The 15,763-nt window shown below is 41.6% G+C and overlaps 1 protein-coding gene across 1 annotated transcript in view; it reads left to right on the top strand.

The window, feature by feature from the left end:
• EMCN (endomucin) overlaps window positions 1-5,151 on the top strand; it is a gene marked incomplete at its 3' end in the record, with an annotated part of 222,723 nt that extends 217,572 nt beyond the window's left edge. The window contains exon 13 of the mRNA XM_082243550.1: window positions 5,117-5,151. Coding sequence (XP_082099676.1) covers window positions 5,117-5,151 — 35 coding nt within the window. The remainder of the gene's footprint in view (window positions 1-5,116) is intronic.
• Between the last annotated feature and the right edge of the window lie 10,612 nt (window positions 5,152-15,763).

The following is a 15,763-nucleotide window of genomic DNA, read 5'->3' as shown; positions in this document are numbered from 1 at the left end:
CATTGTAATTTTTTTCCTTACAAAGGCAATTATTGCTTTCATTACCAGCACTTTCATAGGGATATGGTGTCAAGGCATCGTCCGCACCACCAAATGCCCAATTTTTAAGCATCCTTTACTTCTATTCAAAGTCAAGAGACAACAGTATTCATCCAAAACATCTCTAATCTTGTTCACTCTGCACTACATTGTGGCCCCTACCCCTAACCCTCAATGTATCCGTGCATATATGTCTGTTTCTTGTGAGATTTCAAGTTAAAGTGCACCAAACACCATTTTACATGAAATAAAGTGCAATTACATACATCTTTGGACTTCTTGAAACATTTGGTAATAAAAGCCCCATTGTGGAAATACACCCGTTAATTATATGCACATTTAAAGAGACAGCACCTTTTTCCAAAAAAACCTCTAATCTTGTTCCCAGTGCACTGCATTATGTCCCCATCATACACATTGGCTGAGCCGTTGATTAGGAGCAAAAGAAAGGTGCGGTTAAGCAAAAAAGTCATTTTTGAAGGTTTGGTATGCTGTAATTCTGGTTCTGGACATGCTACAGAGCTGAAACTTCACAGGTACACCTTTTAGACCCCCCAGACACTAAATCCAAAGAAATCTCTTTTTTTTTTTTTTTTTTTAATTTTTTCAATAATTGGCTATCTATCAAAAACGACAATTTTTAAGAACTTTTTTTTGTGTGATTAATAGTCCCTGGGGCATGACCCAGAACCCTAGGCACTTTTTAGGGGCATTTATTGGGTTTTAGGGCTTAAAAATGGTGTTTTTTGATTACAGAAGTTCGGGTCCCATTGATTTCAATGGGGTTCTGAAATCCGAACCGAACTTTCGTGAAGTTCGGGTGTTCTGGTCGAACCGAACTTTTCAAAAGTTCGATCATCCCTAGTAATAACCCCCCATGTCCCTAGATAAAAGACGGAAACCTCGTAGTGTAATATGTTAAAACAGCATTTATTGAAAAAAAAAAAATAAAGATTACACTTACGAGAGTGAAGATACAAATCAGCGTTATTTAAACATTGGTAACAAACACGACGATGGTCAGCACCAGCCTGCTCGTGCGGAATGACATCACAAATTTGGCTCAGACCAACGCGTTTTCCCGAAACAGGCTTAGACTGGGAAAGGAGACTCAAAGGAGACATTTTATTTATGCACATGGGGAGTTATTACCAACCTATGGGATTATCCTTATGTATACCAGTGGAATTAACATCTCCTCCAGCTTGACTGCTGAGTCCGTTTGGATTGATTAAGGAGTGAGTGATCTCTATTATCTGAGATCCATGATTTCTGGTAAGTGCTGTGTATATGTGGTGAAGGGATTTGCTTGTAGCACCGTTCCCTCTGGATTTCTTTATGAACACGGATTTACATCTTTTTATCACTGTAAGGGATTCACTTGAGGGACTTTAACTTTTAGTTTTTTTTAATGGACATTATGTTTGTTTATTATATGAGTGTTTGAAAAAATTAATACAGTGTAATTGAATTTATATGATTAGCGCACCCATTTTTCTTACATTCATTCATCTCAATAGATGAGGTTTGATAGGCAGTGCCGCCTGTCAAACTCTGTAGCTGCAAAGCAAAGCATTGTTGCATATGTACATCCCTATCAGGCTGTAATGTTAGGATTGCAGTGGGCAGCTGGGGGATGCATAAAACTGCAGCTCAGCTACCTGTTTTTACTTGACAAGGCCGCTGGTGTGAAAGAGTCCTTACTAATCCTTACTGCATCTTGCAATACTGATTAAGTTTACTTGGTCAGATCACATATGAGGGCTGGACTGAATCATTGAAAATTGTGAAAGACCTGGTGCACCCCTGAGTGCAATGCATACTTCGCTGAATGGTGTGTGTGGCCAAATGCGTTGACAGCGTGGGTGGGGAGGTGTAAAAGCTTAAGGTTAAAAAGCACAAGGTACTGGGGTCAGGAGTGTGTAACGCAGGGTGCAGGGGTCAGGAGTGCATAAAGCATAGAGTGCAGGGGTCAGGAATGTATAATGTGCTAAATGCAAGGTTCAGGAGTGCGTAACATAAATAGTGCAGGGGTCAGAAGTATGTAATGCAGGTATTAGGGATATGCAATCATAGCTAGAGTTTCGCTAGAAAACACCAGTAAGAAATGTTAGGAAATTAAATAAATCGAATAGATAGTCCCAATGGTGATAAAAAAGAAGAATTCTTTCAGTGGTATCCACACCATCCAACACCAAAAAGTGTGTTATTCTTAAACTGCCACCTCCACCATAAGGAATTCTTGTTTACAAGCTTGCACGGACCTCCTATTGCAGAAGGTCAGTGACACTTGTGGCTCAAAACCCATTCAGGGCCTTTATCCATCCAGGAGAATTTAAAGGGCATGAAGATCCACCTTCAAGATGGCACGATCATGAGAAATCCAACTTGCACGGACCTCCTATTACAGCAGGTACGTGACAATTGTAGTACAAACCCAGCCAGAGCCCTAATTTGTCCAAGGAACTTATGGGGATGGAGTTCCACCCTCAAGATGTCATGGTCACAGGAGGTCCACAAAAAATTAGATAAAACTGGCAATAGTGTATAATCCTTAGAACTTTATTCATATCAAAAAAGGTTGCACTTACATCAACAAAGCTTTAAAATCGCATTGGCAACACACAAGTCGGCCGGCTAGTGCGGTAAAGTCAGTACGTCACACAATGATGTCGTCCGGGGCATAGTACAGCAAAAAACTGCCTAGTAAAAATCTCCCTAGTACACATCACTTACACCTAATGTTCCCACAGTACAGACAACCCCCCCCCCCCCCCCGCCTTCCCAAGCCACCCAGTACAGACTTCTACTCCCTCTCTACTCCTTCCAGTGCAGACTTCTGCCCCCTAGTACAGATTACCCCCCAAAACCTCCCAATACAAATCTCCATCCTCCCTTCCTGAGGTCCCCTCACTGGACCAGTGGGGCAGTGCACAATGAAGGGAAGTCCTCCCCTCGGCTTGATAACATGACACTGAGCTTCAGAGTCGACGAGGACCTTAGGGAAGTCTTCCTTGGCTCTGTAATAATATGTCATGTTAGGTCTGAACAAGTTGGTGGCTGCAGTGCAATTGGCACTGCAGTGACAAAACCTAAACGCAGTCAGGTGGTCACAGAGTCAGGACCCAGGAAACCCCACAAGTGATGTGCTAGCGACACCCATTTTTACCTGGCTGGGTAAAGAATTTCAAATCACTTACCAAGCAAGACTGAACACATGAGGAAATTCTGATTTATTCCTGGATAACCCCATTCCCCCAACTTGATATCAGAATCTGTTAGCTAGCTGTAATCCCATGGATCTGTAGCCCCATCAAGCTGCAATAGAAGATTTGCTAAATAGCGCTTAACGTACACTGTGTGGTCAAAAGTTTTGGGACACCTGCCTTTACACGCACATGAACTTTAATGGCTCCCCAGTCTTAGTCTGTAGGGATCAATAGTGAGTTGGCCCACCCTTTGCATCTATAACAGCTTCCACTCTTCTGGGAAGGCTGTTTGCAAGGTTTAGGAGTGTGTCTATGGGAATGTTTAATCATTCTTACAGAAGCGCATTTGTGAGGTCAGGCACTGATGTGGACAAGAAGGACTGGCTCACAGTCTCCGCTCGAATTCATCCCAAAGGTGTTCTATCGGTTTGAGGTTAGGACTCTGTGCAGTCCAGTTCCTCCACCCCAAATTTGCTCGTCCATGTCTTTATGAACCTTGTTTTGTGCACTGTTCCAAATCATTTGCTGGAGGGGGGATTATGGTTTGAGGTTGTTTTCCAGGGGTTCCCTTAGTTCCAGTGAAAGGAGCTCTTAAGGTGTCAGCATACCAAGATATTTTCATGCTGCCAACTTTGTGGGAACAGTTTAGGGATGGCCCCTTCCTGTTCCAACATGACTGCGCACCAGTGCACAAAGCAAGGTTCATAAAGACATGGATGAGCGAGTTTGAGGTGGAGGAACTTGACTGGCCTGCACAGAATCCTGACCTCAACCCGATAGAACACCATTGGGATGAATTAGAGTGGAGACTGTGAGCCAGGTCTTCTCATCCAACATCAGTGTCTGACCTCACAAATGTGCTTCTGGAAAAATGGTCAAATGTTCCCATAGACACACTCCTAAACCTTGTGGACAGCCTTCCCAGAAGCCTTCTAGGCGTTTTTGGGTGATTTTCTGCTCTATGCCCCAGCTCTAAAAATGCCCAACAAGACAAATACCATTCATTTTAATGACACACTTGAGCATTCTGTCACCTTAAGCAAAATGCCCGTCGCTCAAAAAAGTATACAAGCTTCTTTGTGGCAGATTACATGCATTTTTTTTTTTCATTGGTCCCTTGTCAACCTAAAAACGCCTGCACAAAAACTCTACAAAAATGCCCAAAAAAAACGCCTGTAAAAAATAGCAACACCTAGATGTGAACGGAGCCTTATAGCTGCAAAGAGTGGGTCAACTCAATACTGAACCCTACGGACTAAGACTGGGATGCCATTAAATGTCATGTGCATGTAAAGGCAGGTGTCCCAATACTTTTGACAATATAGTGTATATGTGAACCCTTACCTTGTAAAACAACTTATCCAGTTTAAAATAGAAATGCAAGGCAAAGTGTTTTGTATGTACATATACAGTATTCTGTATTCATACATATTGTAAATATCCTTTTTAATTTTTTTTTTATTGGTGATCACATAACCTCTGCTGCATTAGGGGCTTGGAGAGATGGGGGTGGAGACTGCAGGGGTGAATGCCAGCAAGAAACAAGCAAACAAACAGCAGTACACTGATCTTCCCAGTGATTAGTAGTAATGGGGGGGGGGCAGCAAGTGGGGGGCGTATCAACAGAAGTCTGACCATTGGAGGGTAGGCAGGCTCACAGCACAGCTGGCCACACTGGAATGAATGTCCTCTCATGCCTAGCATGGTCAGTTTGAAATAGGAAGGCAGGGGGACTAGCAGAATTACCAAGTGTTTTGTATTCGTTTCTATTATTGAAATGATCTATATAATGTATGTAAAGAAAGAAGCAAGCTGTACATATTGTAACATAAACATAATTTAATTTGTGTTCTTTTGTATTTTACAAGACTTGAAAAGGACATCATCAAACCAGATTGAATAGTATTGAATGTTGAAGACTACCTGTGACCACACATTTTTTAAAAAGATTTGAATGTTTCCCCTAAACAGAGTTGTCTCTGTTATGTTTATATACAGTAATAAAGGATATATTGTTTTATTGTGTCCTAGAATACCAGTATTCCAAAACTAGAAATGGCAAAGACTAGTTGTTGTATTACCAAATGAAAACATTTGTTTTATTTGATCTGTCAGCCATGTTAGACTTTTAAAACTTAAACTGCCAAACAAGCCATCTGTCATTCTCTTTATTAGCCATGAAACTGTTTTTTGTGTATTTCTTTAGATTTATTTTAAAATGTATGTAAACGCTAACAATGGACTTCTCTTATCTGCTCCATTTTAGTCTGTAAATACACCCATTTAAAGCCTTTTGTTATGTCATTTAATAAGTGCAAAAAATAACTGTTGGTTGTGTCAGAATTTCAGAAACGTCCTGTGAGCGCAGTTTTTGTGTTGCACTACATAATGATCCCTATGCTGTGGAGATTATGAGAATGTTAGGAATTTATTAGTTTAACAACAGACAACAGGGCAGGGCTGATACCAAGTCCTGCAATGTCTTGTAATTCCACATAATTAGAATCTGAGTGCATTTCTGGCAGATTGGCATGTATTTTTCAGTACTTGCAGGGTCTTTAAAAGGATAAAACATAGGGAAATGTGCATGCGTTGCATTGACGTATAACTATTCGTTATTTTCCATTGACATGCTTTAAGTTTAAAATATCAGACAGGTTCAATTTTAAAAAAAATCTTGCTAAGGTGCCAAGTAAAAATTTATTAGCAACATCCAAAAGACAATTTTACTTTTTACCTTAACCACTTAAGCCCCGGAGGATTTGGCTACTCAAAGACCAGGGCCTATTTTGCGATTCGGCACTGCGTGACTTTAACAGACAATTGCGCGGTCGTGCGACGCTGTACCCAAATGAAATTGACGTCCTTTTTTTACCACAAACAGGGATTTCTTTTGGTGGTATTTGATCACCTGTGCGATTTTTATTTTTTGCGCTCTAAACAAAAAAAGAGTGTCAATTTTGAAAAAATTTAAATATTTTTCACATTTTTTTATATGAAATTCCCCCAAAAAAATGTAAAAATCAAAATCTTTTAACATTTTAGGCCAATTTGTTTTCTACTACATATTTTTGATAAAAAAAAAATCGCAATAAGCGTATTTTAATTGGTTTGCACAAAAGTTATTGCGTTTACTAACTAAGGGAAAGATTTATGTAATTTTTATTGTTTTTTTTTTAACTAGTAATGGCGGCGATCTGCGATTTCTTCTGCGGGACTGCGACATTGCGGCGGACAGATCGGACCCCTGACTAACATTTTTGACACTTTTGGGGGTACCAGTGACATTACTACAGTAATCAGTGCTATACAGATGCGCTGTTACTGTAAAAATGACACTGGCAGGGAAGGGGTTAACTTTATTAGAGATCCAGGGGTTAAGTGTGTCCCTAGGGGCGTGCTTATAACTTTCAAGGGGCGTGGCTTTTGATGTAACCACAGAGACATACGATCCTACATAGCTGGATCGTATGATCTCTGCAGTTACACCAGGGAGAATGACAGGCGGCTTTGTTTACATTAGCCGTCTGCATTTCTCCCTCTCCAGCGGGAGATTGTGAGTGACCGGCGGACATCGGAGCCGCCAGTCACTCGCGCGAGAATGCCCGTGAACGAGCGGGGGTAGGAGCGCGCCCCCGGCAACGCGCGCTCGCTCCCTACAGGCTCCTGAGCGACGTAGTACTACGTTGCTTTGCCCAGGAGGGGCTGACTGCCGCAGTAAATGTATTTGCGGCGGTCGGCAAGCGTTTAAAGAGGAGCTCCAGGCACCTATCAAAAAAATAGCCACCCACCTGTCCCACGGTCCAGCGGTGAGCTCAACCCAGGCGTCTTCATCCTCTGTCCTCCCTCTGCGGCACTGGCATCTTCACTATGGGCACCCAGCTTGGAACGGAAGTGGGAGCAGGTACCTATCACTGTCAATCCACCCCCCCCCCCCCCGCTCCTCAAAAGTGGCAATTGTGCAAGAGGAGCGGGGGACGAATCCTTTGTGGTGGAGTTCCGCTTTAAGGAGTTAGGATAGAAATATGAGAATTGCTGTTGTTGACTTGTTTTTAAGGTGCAGGCTCTGGGGCTGTTATCCTAATCCTTTCTTCACCTTTTAGTATTACAGTGACCCGGATCATATATAAAGCAATTAAATTTGTAACTCACTAAACAAATCTTTCTTCTGGGTCAATGACTCACTAGGTAGTGATAGAAGATCAGTGTGATTGGACCTTATGAAACAAATGGCAGCGATGGCAGCATTTATAATTCAATAATGATAGATTGCTATTAACATGCACATACAGTAATATCAGCAGTAAAATATCCTGGGATACAAGTAATAGGTCCTACATGTTTGCACAACAATCAGCTCATATATGTATAAAATATGACTGTATGGCTTTATGAAATTAACCCTTCTGATGATTCACAATAGGCGCAATCCTTTTTTTAATTAAAACATTTGTTCTAACCTTTACATGTTGCATACCATTTTGCTCCCTTAAGAAAGTAATATGGTGGGGTCACCTTCACACAGTACCTTTTTGTAGTGGGTTGTTTATAACTGAGAGCTTTTAACATTTTTTTTTAATTAAACATTTAACTCTTAAGCAACTCTTTTTGTAAACAGGGGGTACCTTTTGTATATTTGTAAGCAATAGCAGGACACTTGTCCCATGGCAGTTTACAATGCTTGGTAAACGAAATTCCTGTCCTTCAGATGAAACATAGCACCCACCCAACTATTATAAAGCACAGAACAAGCCTCAATTCTGTTTTTCACCTTCTTCTTCTGAGTATACAAACGTCACAAACGGTGGGCTATTTTAGTTACTTTATACTGAAGATCGGACTGCTCCTTTGCAGCAGAAATATATTTGCTAATAAAAAAGAGAAACCCTTTAAACGTTCTGTTATTGATCTTATTAAACCAGCTGACATTCTTCTATTTCTGTCAGATTTTGGGATGTTTATACTATACATTGTCTGCCTTGCCATTTTTTTAAATTTGTAATTAAAGGAATAAAAAAGTATGTATTTTCTATGTAAGTGTGTGCATTACTGCATCCATTCAAATGAATCTTTAACCACTTAAGCCCCGGAAGATTTTACCCCCATTCCGACCAGGGGGTATTTTGCGATTCGGCACTGCGTGACTTTAACGGACAATTGCGCGGTCGTGCGATGCTGTACCTAAACGAATTTGGCGTCCTTTTTTTCCCACAAACAGAGCTTTCTTTTGGTGGTATTTGATCACCTGTGCGATTTTTTGATCACGCGCTATAAACAAAAAAAGAGCGTCAATTTTGCAAAAATAGCAATATTTTTCACATTTTTTTATATGAAATTCCCCAAAAAAAAAATTTAAAAATCAAAATTTTTTTACTTTTTCGGCCAATTTGTTTTATGCTACCTATGTTTGGTAAAAAAAATCGCAAAAAGTGTATTTTGATTGGTTTGCGCAAAAGTTATCGCGTTTACTAACAAAGGGAAAGATTTCTGTCATTTTTGTTGTTTTTTTTTTTAACGTGTAATGGCGGCGATCTGCGATTTTTTTTGCGGTACTGCGACATTGGGGCGGACAGATCGGACCCTTGACTGACATTTTTGACACTTTTGGGGTTACCAGTGACATTTCTACAGTAATCAGTGCTATATATATGCACTGTTACTGTAAAAATACACTGGTAGTGAAGGGGTTAACTTTAATTGGGAGGGAGGGGCTGTGTGTATCCCTAGGGGCGTGCTTTCTACTGTGATTGGCTGGGGCTTGAGCTGTATGGACACTGATCAACGGATCTACATACTAGATCCGAGTGATCAGTATCCTAACAGCAAGGAGAATGACAGGTGGCTTGTTTACACAAGCTGCCTGACATTCTCCCTCTCCCCCGCCGATCGCCGAGTGACCGGCGGACATCAGGTCCGCCGGTCACACGCGCGGGGGGGTCCGTGACCACGCGGGAGCGGGAGCGCGCCTCCGGGGGCGCGCGCTTGCTCCCTAGACCCTCACAAGCTAGTGACGTAGCCCTACGTCACTTTGCCTGTGAGGGGCTGACTGCCGACGTAGATCGGCGTTAGGCAGTCGGCAAGTGGTTAACAGTATCATTGTGTTAAAGAGTAACTCCCCTTTTGTGGGAAAAATAGCATATGAAAAAAATAATATAGTATATACAATTGCTACACAAGCCAGTTGCAACTTAAAGAAGAAGTATGGCCAAATGTATTTTGACCGTACTTCTCTTATGGATAACAAGAGTGCAGTTCCTTCCGTTTTCAGTTGACAGTGGGCTAAAGCTGTTAGCTGACGTCACTGAGCCGGTCCAGGCTCTGAAAAGACCCCGATCATATGATTGGTATCTGCCTAGAAGCATGGACTGATAGCTGGCTCAGCCCAGAGCCTGAGCATGCCCACCCCCTCCACAGCCCAGCACTCCAAGGAGCTCTGGAGGGAGAGCAGAGAGCCGCTGAGTAACAGTCATGGCTTTCTGCTCAGGATGAAGGGGGAGAACTGATCGATCAGTTGTGTTTGATCATTCAGTTCTCATGACAGATGCAGCATCAATACTCAACCAAGGTGAGTATAAATGTTTGTTTCTTTCAAATCCTAAAATTCTCTTTTAAAGTGATACTAAAGTCTTATGGTTAAAAATAACAAACATGTCATACTCATCTGCTCTGTGCAGTGATTTTGCACAGAGCAGCCCAGATCCTCCTCTTTTTGGGTCCCTCTTCGACTCTCCTGGCCCCTCCCTCCTGTTAAGTGCCCCCACAGCAAGCTGCTTTCTATGGGGCATCCAGGCCAAACCACAGCTCCCTGTGTCCGTTCAGACACAGAGCCGGTCCCTCTCTCTCCTCATTGGCTCACTGACTTTAATTGACAGCTGTGCTACCATCTTAAACAATGTGGAGGGAGTGTCCTGGGCAGCCAAGACACTCCTACAACATCACTGGATTGAGATGGGCTCAGGTAAGTATTGGGTGGGCTGAGGGGGGCTGCTGCACACAGAAGACTTTTTTTCGTATTGCATAGACTGCATTAAGATAAAAAAAACCTTCTGACTTTACAACCACTTTAATGCTATTAAAAATTACCTTTACTTTCAATCTGCAGCTAACTAGTCTAACACTCTCCTCTCCAGACAGTGTTGCTGTCTAAGGCCAGCCGTAGATGGTGCAAATTTTTTTCTTGCAACCACAGGTCCTTTGGTCAAGTGTGCTGGTGACCAAAGGAAGATGGGTGCAAGCAGTCTTGAAGGCTAAATGTGAAACATTGACCAGAGTGTAGCAGAGGAGGAGGGGAACATTTTTGTTTGGAAGGGATAGGAGGAAAATAGCAAGAAAAAGCCAAGTTGGAGAACTTAGTATTGTAGAATACCGAAATGCATTCTGTCAGTAATTGGCAGACCGGGGTGTGACACAAAAGAGCAGTACCTAAAGAACCAGAGGAAAGGTGGATAAATTATAATCTAGACATTCTGGAGTGATGGCAGTCTGTTCATTGGTGAGTCATAGAGAAGACTGTTACAGCAGCCAAGCCAATATATAATGAGAACATGCGTTAGCATTTAATTGTGTCTTGTGCAAGGAAAGTATTGCTGAGATAATGAAGTTGCAGACAACAAAAGAGAGAGTATGGATGTGAGATGAGCATACTGAATGAAATATTGGCCCTAAAGAACAGAAACTGTAGTTGTAAATTTAATGGCAGCACAGTTAGATATACAATATAAGGTATAATGAGATCTAGGATGAGATAAACACCCCAAAAATCTATTTGATTTTCTTGTCTGCCACCTTGGAATGTAGAGATGAGAAAGTTTAAAAGGTCAGTTCTCCTTTTCAGAAAAAATGAAAAGGCCTTCACCCTACACCCTCAACCTGGTCCCTGCTCTTTTTTTTTTAGCTTCTGGGATGGATTAGACCAATTTTGATTTGTTAGAGCTGGCACAGAGAATTGCTCTGATCCATCCTAGAAGCCCTGCAGAAACAAAGGAAAGAAGAGCAGGGATTTCTATTCCCCGAACCATTACACCACCTGCATGCACAGAGACAGCTAACCACCTAGGAAAAGGAAGTACAGCAGGAACTGGGGATGGAGAGGGTGTACCGTGTTAGTTCACCTTTTCATTTTTTCTGAAAAGGTGAACTTAACCACTTCCCGTCACTGAACTGCCTTTTTACGTTGGCAGTGTGGCTCTCCCAGGCAAAATCACGTTAATAGGCGTCATCTGCCTGGGAGGCCACTAGGGGGCGAGTGCGCACCGCCCGGTCGTCAGTGGGGAAGCCAGTGCGGGTGCCGGACGGGTCCGATGGCCACCTGACACCGGCGATCTCCCCCCCCCCCCCCTGACAGAGAAGGATGGACAGCTGACGTAAACACAGCCGTCTGTCATTCTCCCTGACATGATCACAGAGATCCTGCGATCCTGCTATATAGAATCGCTTGTCTCTATGATCATTTCAAAAGCCCAACCCCCCCAGTTAGAATCACTCCCCTAGGCTTACATTTAACCCCTTGATCACCCACAGGGTAACCCCTTCCCTGCCAATGGCATTATTACAGTAACAGTGCATATTTTTAGCACTGATTACTGTAGTAATGTCACTGGTACCCCCAAAAGTGTCAAAAATGTCAGTTAGGGGTCTGATCTGTCCGCCGCAATGTCGCAGTCCCGCAAAAAATCGCTGATCGCTGCCATTACTAGTAAAAAAAAAAACATAAAAAATGACAAATCTTTTCCATAGTTAGTAAATGCAATAACTTTTGCGCAAACCAATCAAAATACACTTATTGCAATTTTTTTTTACCAAAAATATGTAGCAGTAAAAAAAATTGGCCTAAAATGTTAAAAAATTTGGATTTTAATTTTTTTGGGGGGGAATGTTATATAGCAGAATTTGAAAAATATTGTTTTTTTTTTTTCCGAAATTGTCGCTGTTTTTTTGTTTATAGCGCAAAAAATAAAAATCGCATAGGTGATCAAATACCAACAAAAGAAAGCTCTATTTGTGGGAAAAAAATTTGTAGGGCCTGGTCATTAGGCAGCAAATTTTCTGGTCCAGAAGTGGTTAAACTTTAAAGCTGAACTCCAAGAATTCAGCCACTTTCTAAAGTGTACCATATTAGCTATACTCCTGGTGCTCAGTAAAATAATCAGTTGTTAAAGCGGTAGTATACCGCTTTTTTTGACCTAACTACAGATAAGCCTATAATAAGGCTTACCTGTAGGTACAATTAATATCTCCTAAACCTACACGGTTTAGGAGATATTTGCTTTGTATGCAGCCGCTGACGCGTGCGGCCGGACCTTCAGAGTTCCTTGCCGGGAATTGCATCGCGGCTCCGGGCCAATCACAGCGCCGGAGCCGCCGAACCCGGAAGAGACGCCGAGGGATCATGTCAGCTCCCACAGCGGAGTCCGGGGGTCCGTGTCGGAGCTTCGTTCTAAGGTAAGTGTTTCATAATGAGCTAGTATGCGATACATACTAGCTCATTATGCCTTTGTCTTGCAGGGTTTTTTTTTTTTTTCTCTGAGTTTACTACCGCTTTAATAAAATGTGGCATGTACCTCATTGGACTAACCCCATAATAAGCCAGCACATTTTACAAAGTGGCTGAATTCCTGAAGTTCAGCTTTAAGGCTCCATTCACACCTGCGTGTTCTGTAAACATACAGAAAATGGTGCATTTTTACAAAACACATTAAAAACACATGTCACATTTGCAGTGTCATTCTTTAATGGCACTCCAAACATTGCAAGCAGACATGCATTTTGCTGCACGGAAATACGCATGACAAACATGGTAAAATGCATGGAATAAAAACATGCAAACCTGGAAGTGGCAAAAAGCTCCCTAAAGGAGCTGGAAAGGCTGAAGGTGCTTTATCTTAATGCATTCTATGCATTAGGATAAAAAGCCTTTTGTGTGAAGCAGCCTCCCCAGCACCCCCTAATACTTACCTGAGCCCCATCTCTGTCCAGCAATGCCAGTGTCATTATTACAGTAACAGTGCATATTTACAGCACTGATTACTGTAGTAATGTCACTGGTCCCCCCAAAAGTGTCAAAAATGTCAGTCAGGGGTCCGATCTGTCCGCCACAATGTCGCAGTCCCGCAAACAAAAATCGCAGATCACCGCCATTACTAGTAAAAAAAAAATAAACAATAAAAATGACAAATCTTTCCCGTAGTTAGTAAACGTAATAACTTTTGCGCAAACCAATCAAAATACGCTTATTGTGGTTTTTTTACCAAAAATATGTAGCAGAAAACAAATTGGCCTAAAATGTTAAAAAATGTTGATTTTAAAATTTTTTGGGGGAATGTTATATAGCAGAATGTAAAAAATATTGTTTTTTTTTTTTTTTTTCAAAATTGTCGCTCTTTTTTTTAAAAATTAAAAATCGCACAAGTGATCAAATGCCACCAAAAGAAAGCTCTATTAGTGGGGAAAAAAGGACATACATTTAATTTAGGTACAGCCTTGCACGACCGCGCAATTGTCCGTTAAAATAACGCAGTGCCGAATCGCAAAATATAGCCTGGTCAGGAATGGGGAAAATCTTCCGGTCTTAAAGTGGTTAAAAATACGCTCATTTAGAATTCATACTAGACCCCGAAGGGTGTGATATGGATTGGGGGGAGACCCTACGCAGAGAAGCCAGATGACAGCTGATGAGTCATCGGTTGTAATGACGCTGTGGTCGGCTTCCCGGGCCCATTCCTTAAAAACCAGCTGTCACACAGAATTCAAATTGGTAGATCATTTTTCCAAAGAATTCATTACTATTTCTTTCGGAGATTCAGATACATCCAAATCTCAGAATAACCAAAGATTTGTCTGAATTTGCTTTCGGACCGAAACAAATTGAACATGTCTACTAAAAGGATATGTGTTCTGCTAGCTAGCACCTTTTCATGTCCCCATTAATCAAAGCAAAGGCAGGTCTCTGAATCTCCATGGGACAGTAGGCAGGATATTATACTTCGCTAAACAATATCATAATTATTAAATAAAGAATGCAGACACCAAAATTTTTGGAATAATCTGGCCGCGGCCGTTTATTACTGGTTTAAAACAGATTAAATATTCAATAAATATCAATAAATATCATCTTAAAACCAGCCCAGCCACTACGGCTCAGGCTTTATCAAATAAATAAAATTCACTTGTCCCCCTTTGTAAACAAACGTAATAAAAGCCGCGACAACAGGGGAGGGGGGGGGTTGGGGAACCTCTTCTGCTGCTGCTCCTGAGGTGAATGAGCCCTTCACAGCTGGGCTCACCTATTTATATGCTAACTTCCCGCCTGAATTCTCCTCAGAGCTCCCCGTACCACTGCAGGTGCATCTCAGTCACCTGCAGCTATACGTGACTCTTTACCTCAGGTACTTCATCCCGCCTTTTTCCCTGAGGAAAAAACACAGGAAGAGCCTTACTGACCTGAAACTGACCTCTATTAATTCTAGCACTCCCCGCCACTTCTCCCATGTGGAAAAGGGGGCATATAAAATGCCTACCCTTTTCCTTTCATGGGACAGTAGGCAGGATATTATACTTCACTAAACAATATCATAATTTAACAATAATTATTAAATAAAGAATGCAGACACCAAAAATATGGAATAATATGGCCGCGGCCGTTTATTACTATGTTTAACCACTTTACCACCGGAGGATTTTGCTGTCTTACGTCAAGGCCACTTTTTGCGATTCGGCGCTGTGCGACTTTAACTGACAATTGCGTGGTCGTGCAACGCCGTACCAAAACAAAATTTACGTCCTTTTTTTCCCACAAACAGAGCTTTCTTTTGGTGGTATTTGATCACCAGTGAGATTTTTACTTTTTGCGCTATAAACAAAAAAATAGCTTTTATTTCGAAAAAATAACAATATTTTTAACATTTTTTTATATGAAATTCCCCCCCAAAAAAATGTAAAAATCTAATTTTTTTAGAATTTTTGGCCAATTTGTTTTCTGCTACATATGTTTGGTAAAAAAAATCACGATAAGCGTATTTTGATTGGTTTGCGCAAATGCGTTTACTAACTAAGGGAAAGATTTATGTCATTTTTGGTGTTTTTTTTTGAACGCGTAATGGCGGCGATCTGCGATTTTTTTACGGGACTGCGACGTAGGTCTACGTCGCTGGACGATAACGAGCCACATTGCTGCAGTTCTGATTTTTTGAAAAGGCCCCAGAGATGGGGAGTTAAGCCACCTAAGCCTCTGCACCACCTCTGAAAAAATCACAGTCGTTCTAGGAGATGACAATTTAAAGTTATATAAGTCATTCCTAATCCTGAAAATTAGCTCCAAAGTCTTAATCTGACCTATGTCATTACCTCCCAGATGAATTAACAAAACATCTGGGGAGGGGAACACCTGATGAAGCCTACACAGTTCCAGACCTAAATCCTCCCACAACATACCCCTCCTACCGCACCAAAAAACCTTGAATTCTTCAGGATTCAGTCCCAAATTCTCAGAATAGACTCTGGATCTTGCTCTCTGCTGG

Source organism: Pelophylax lessonae (genome assembly GCF_965119305.1).
Source record: "Pelophylax lessonae genome assembly, chromosome: 1".
NCBI lineage: Eukaryota > Metazoa > Chordata > Amphibia > Anura > Ranidae > Pelophylax > Pelophylax lessonae.
Note: the sequence above shows the minus strand (reverse complement) of the source record. Positions and strands in the feature narration are given on the sequence as shown.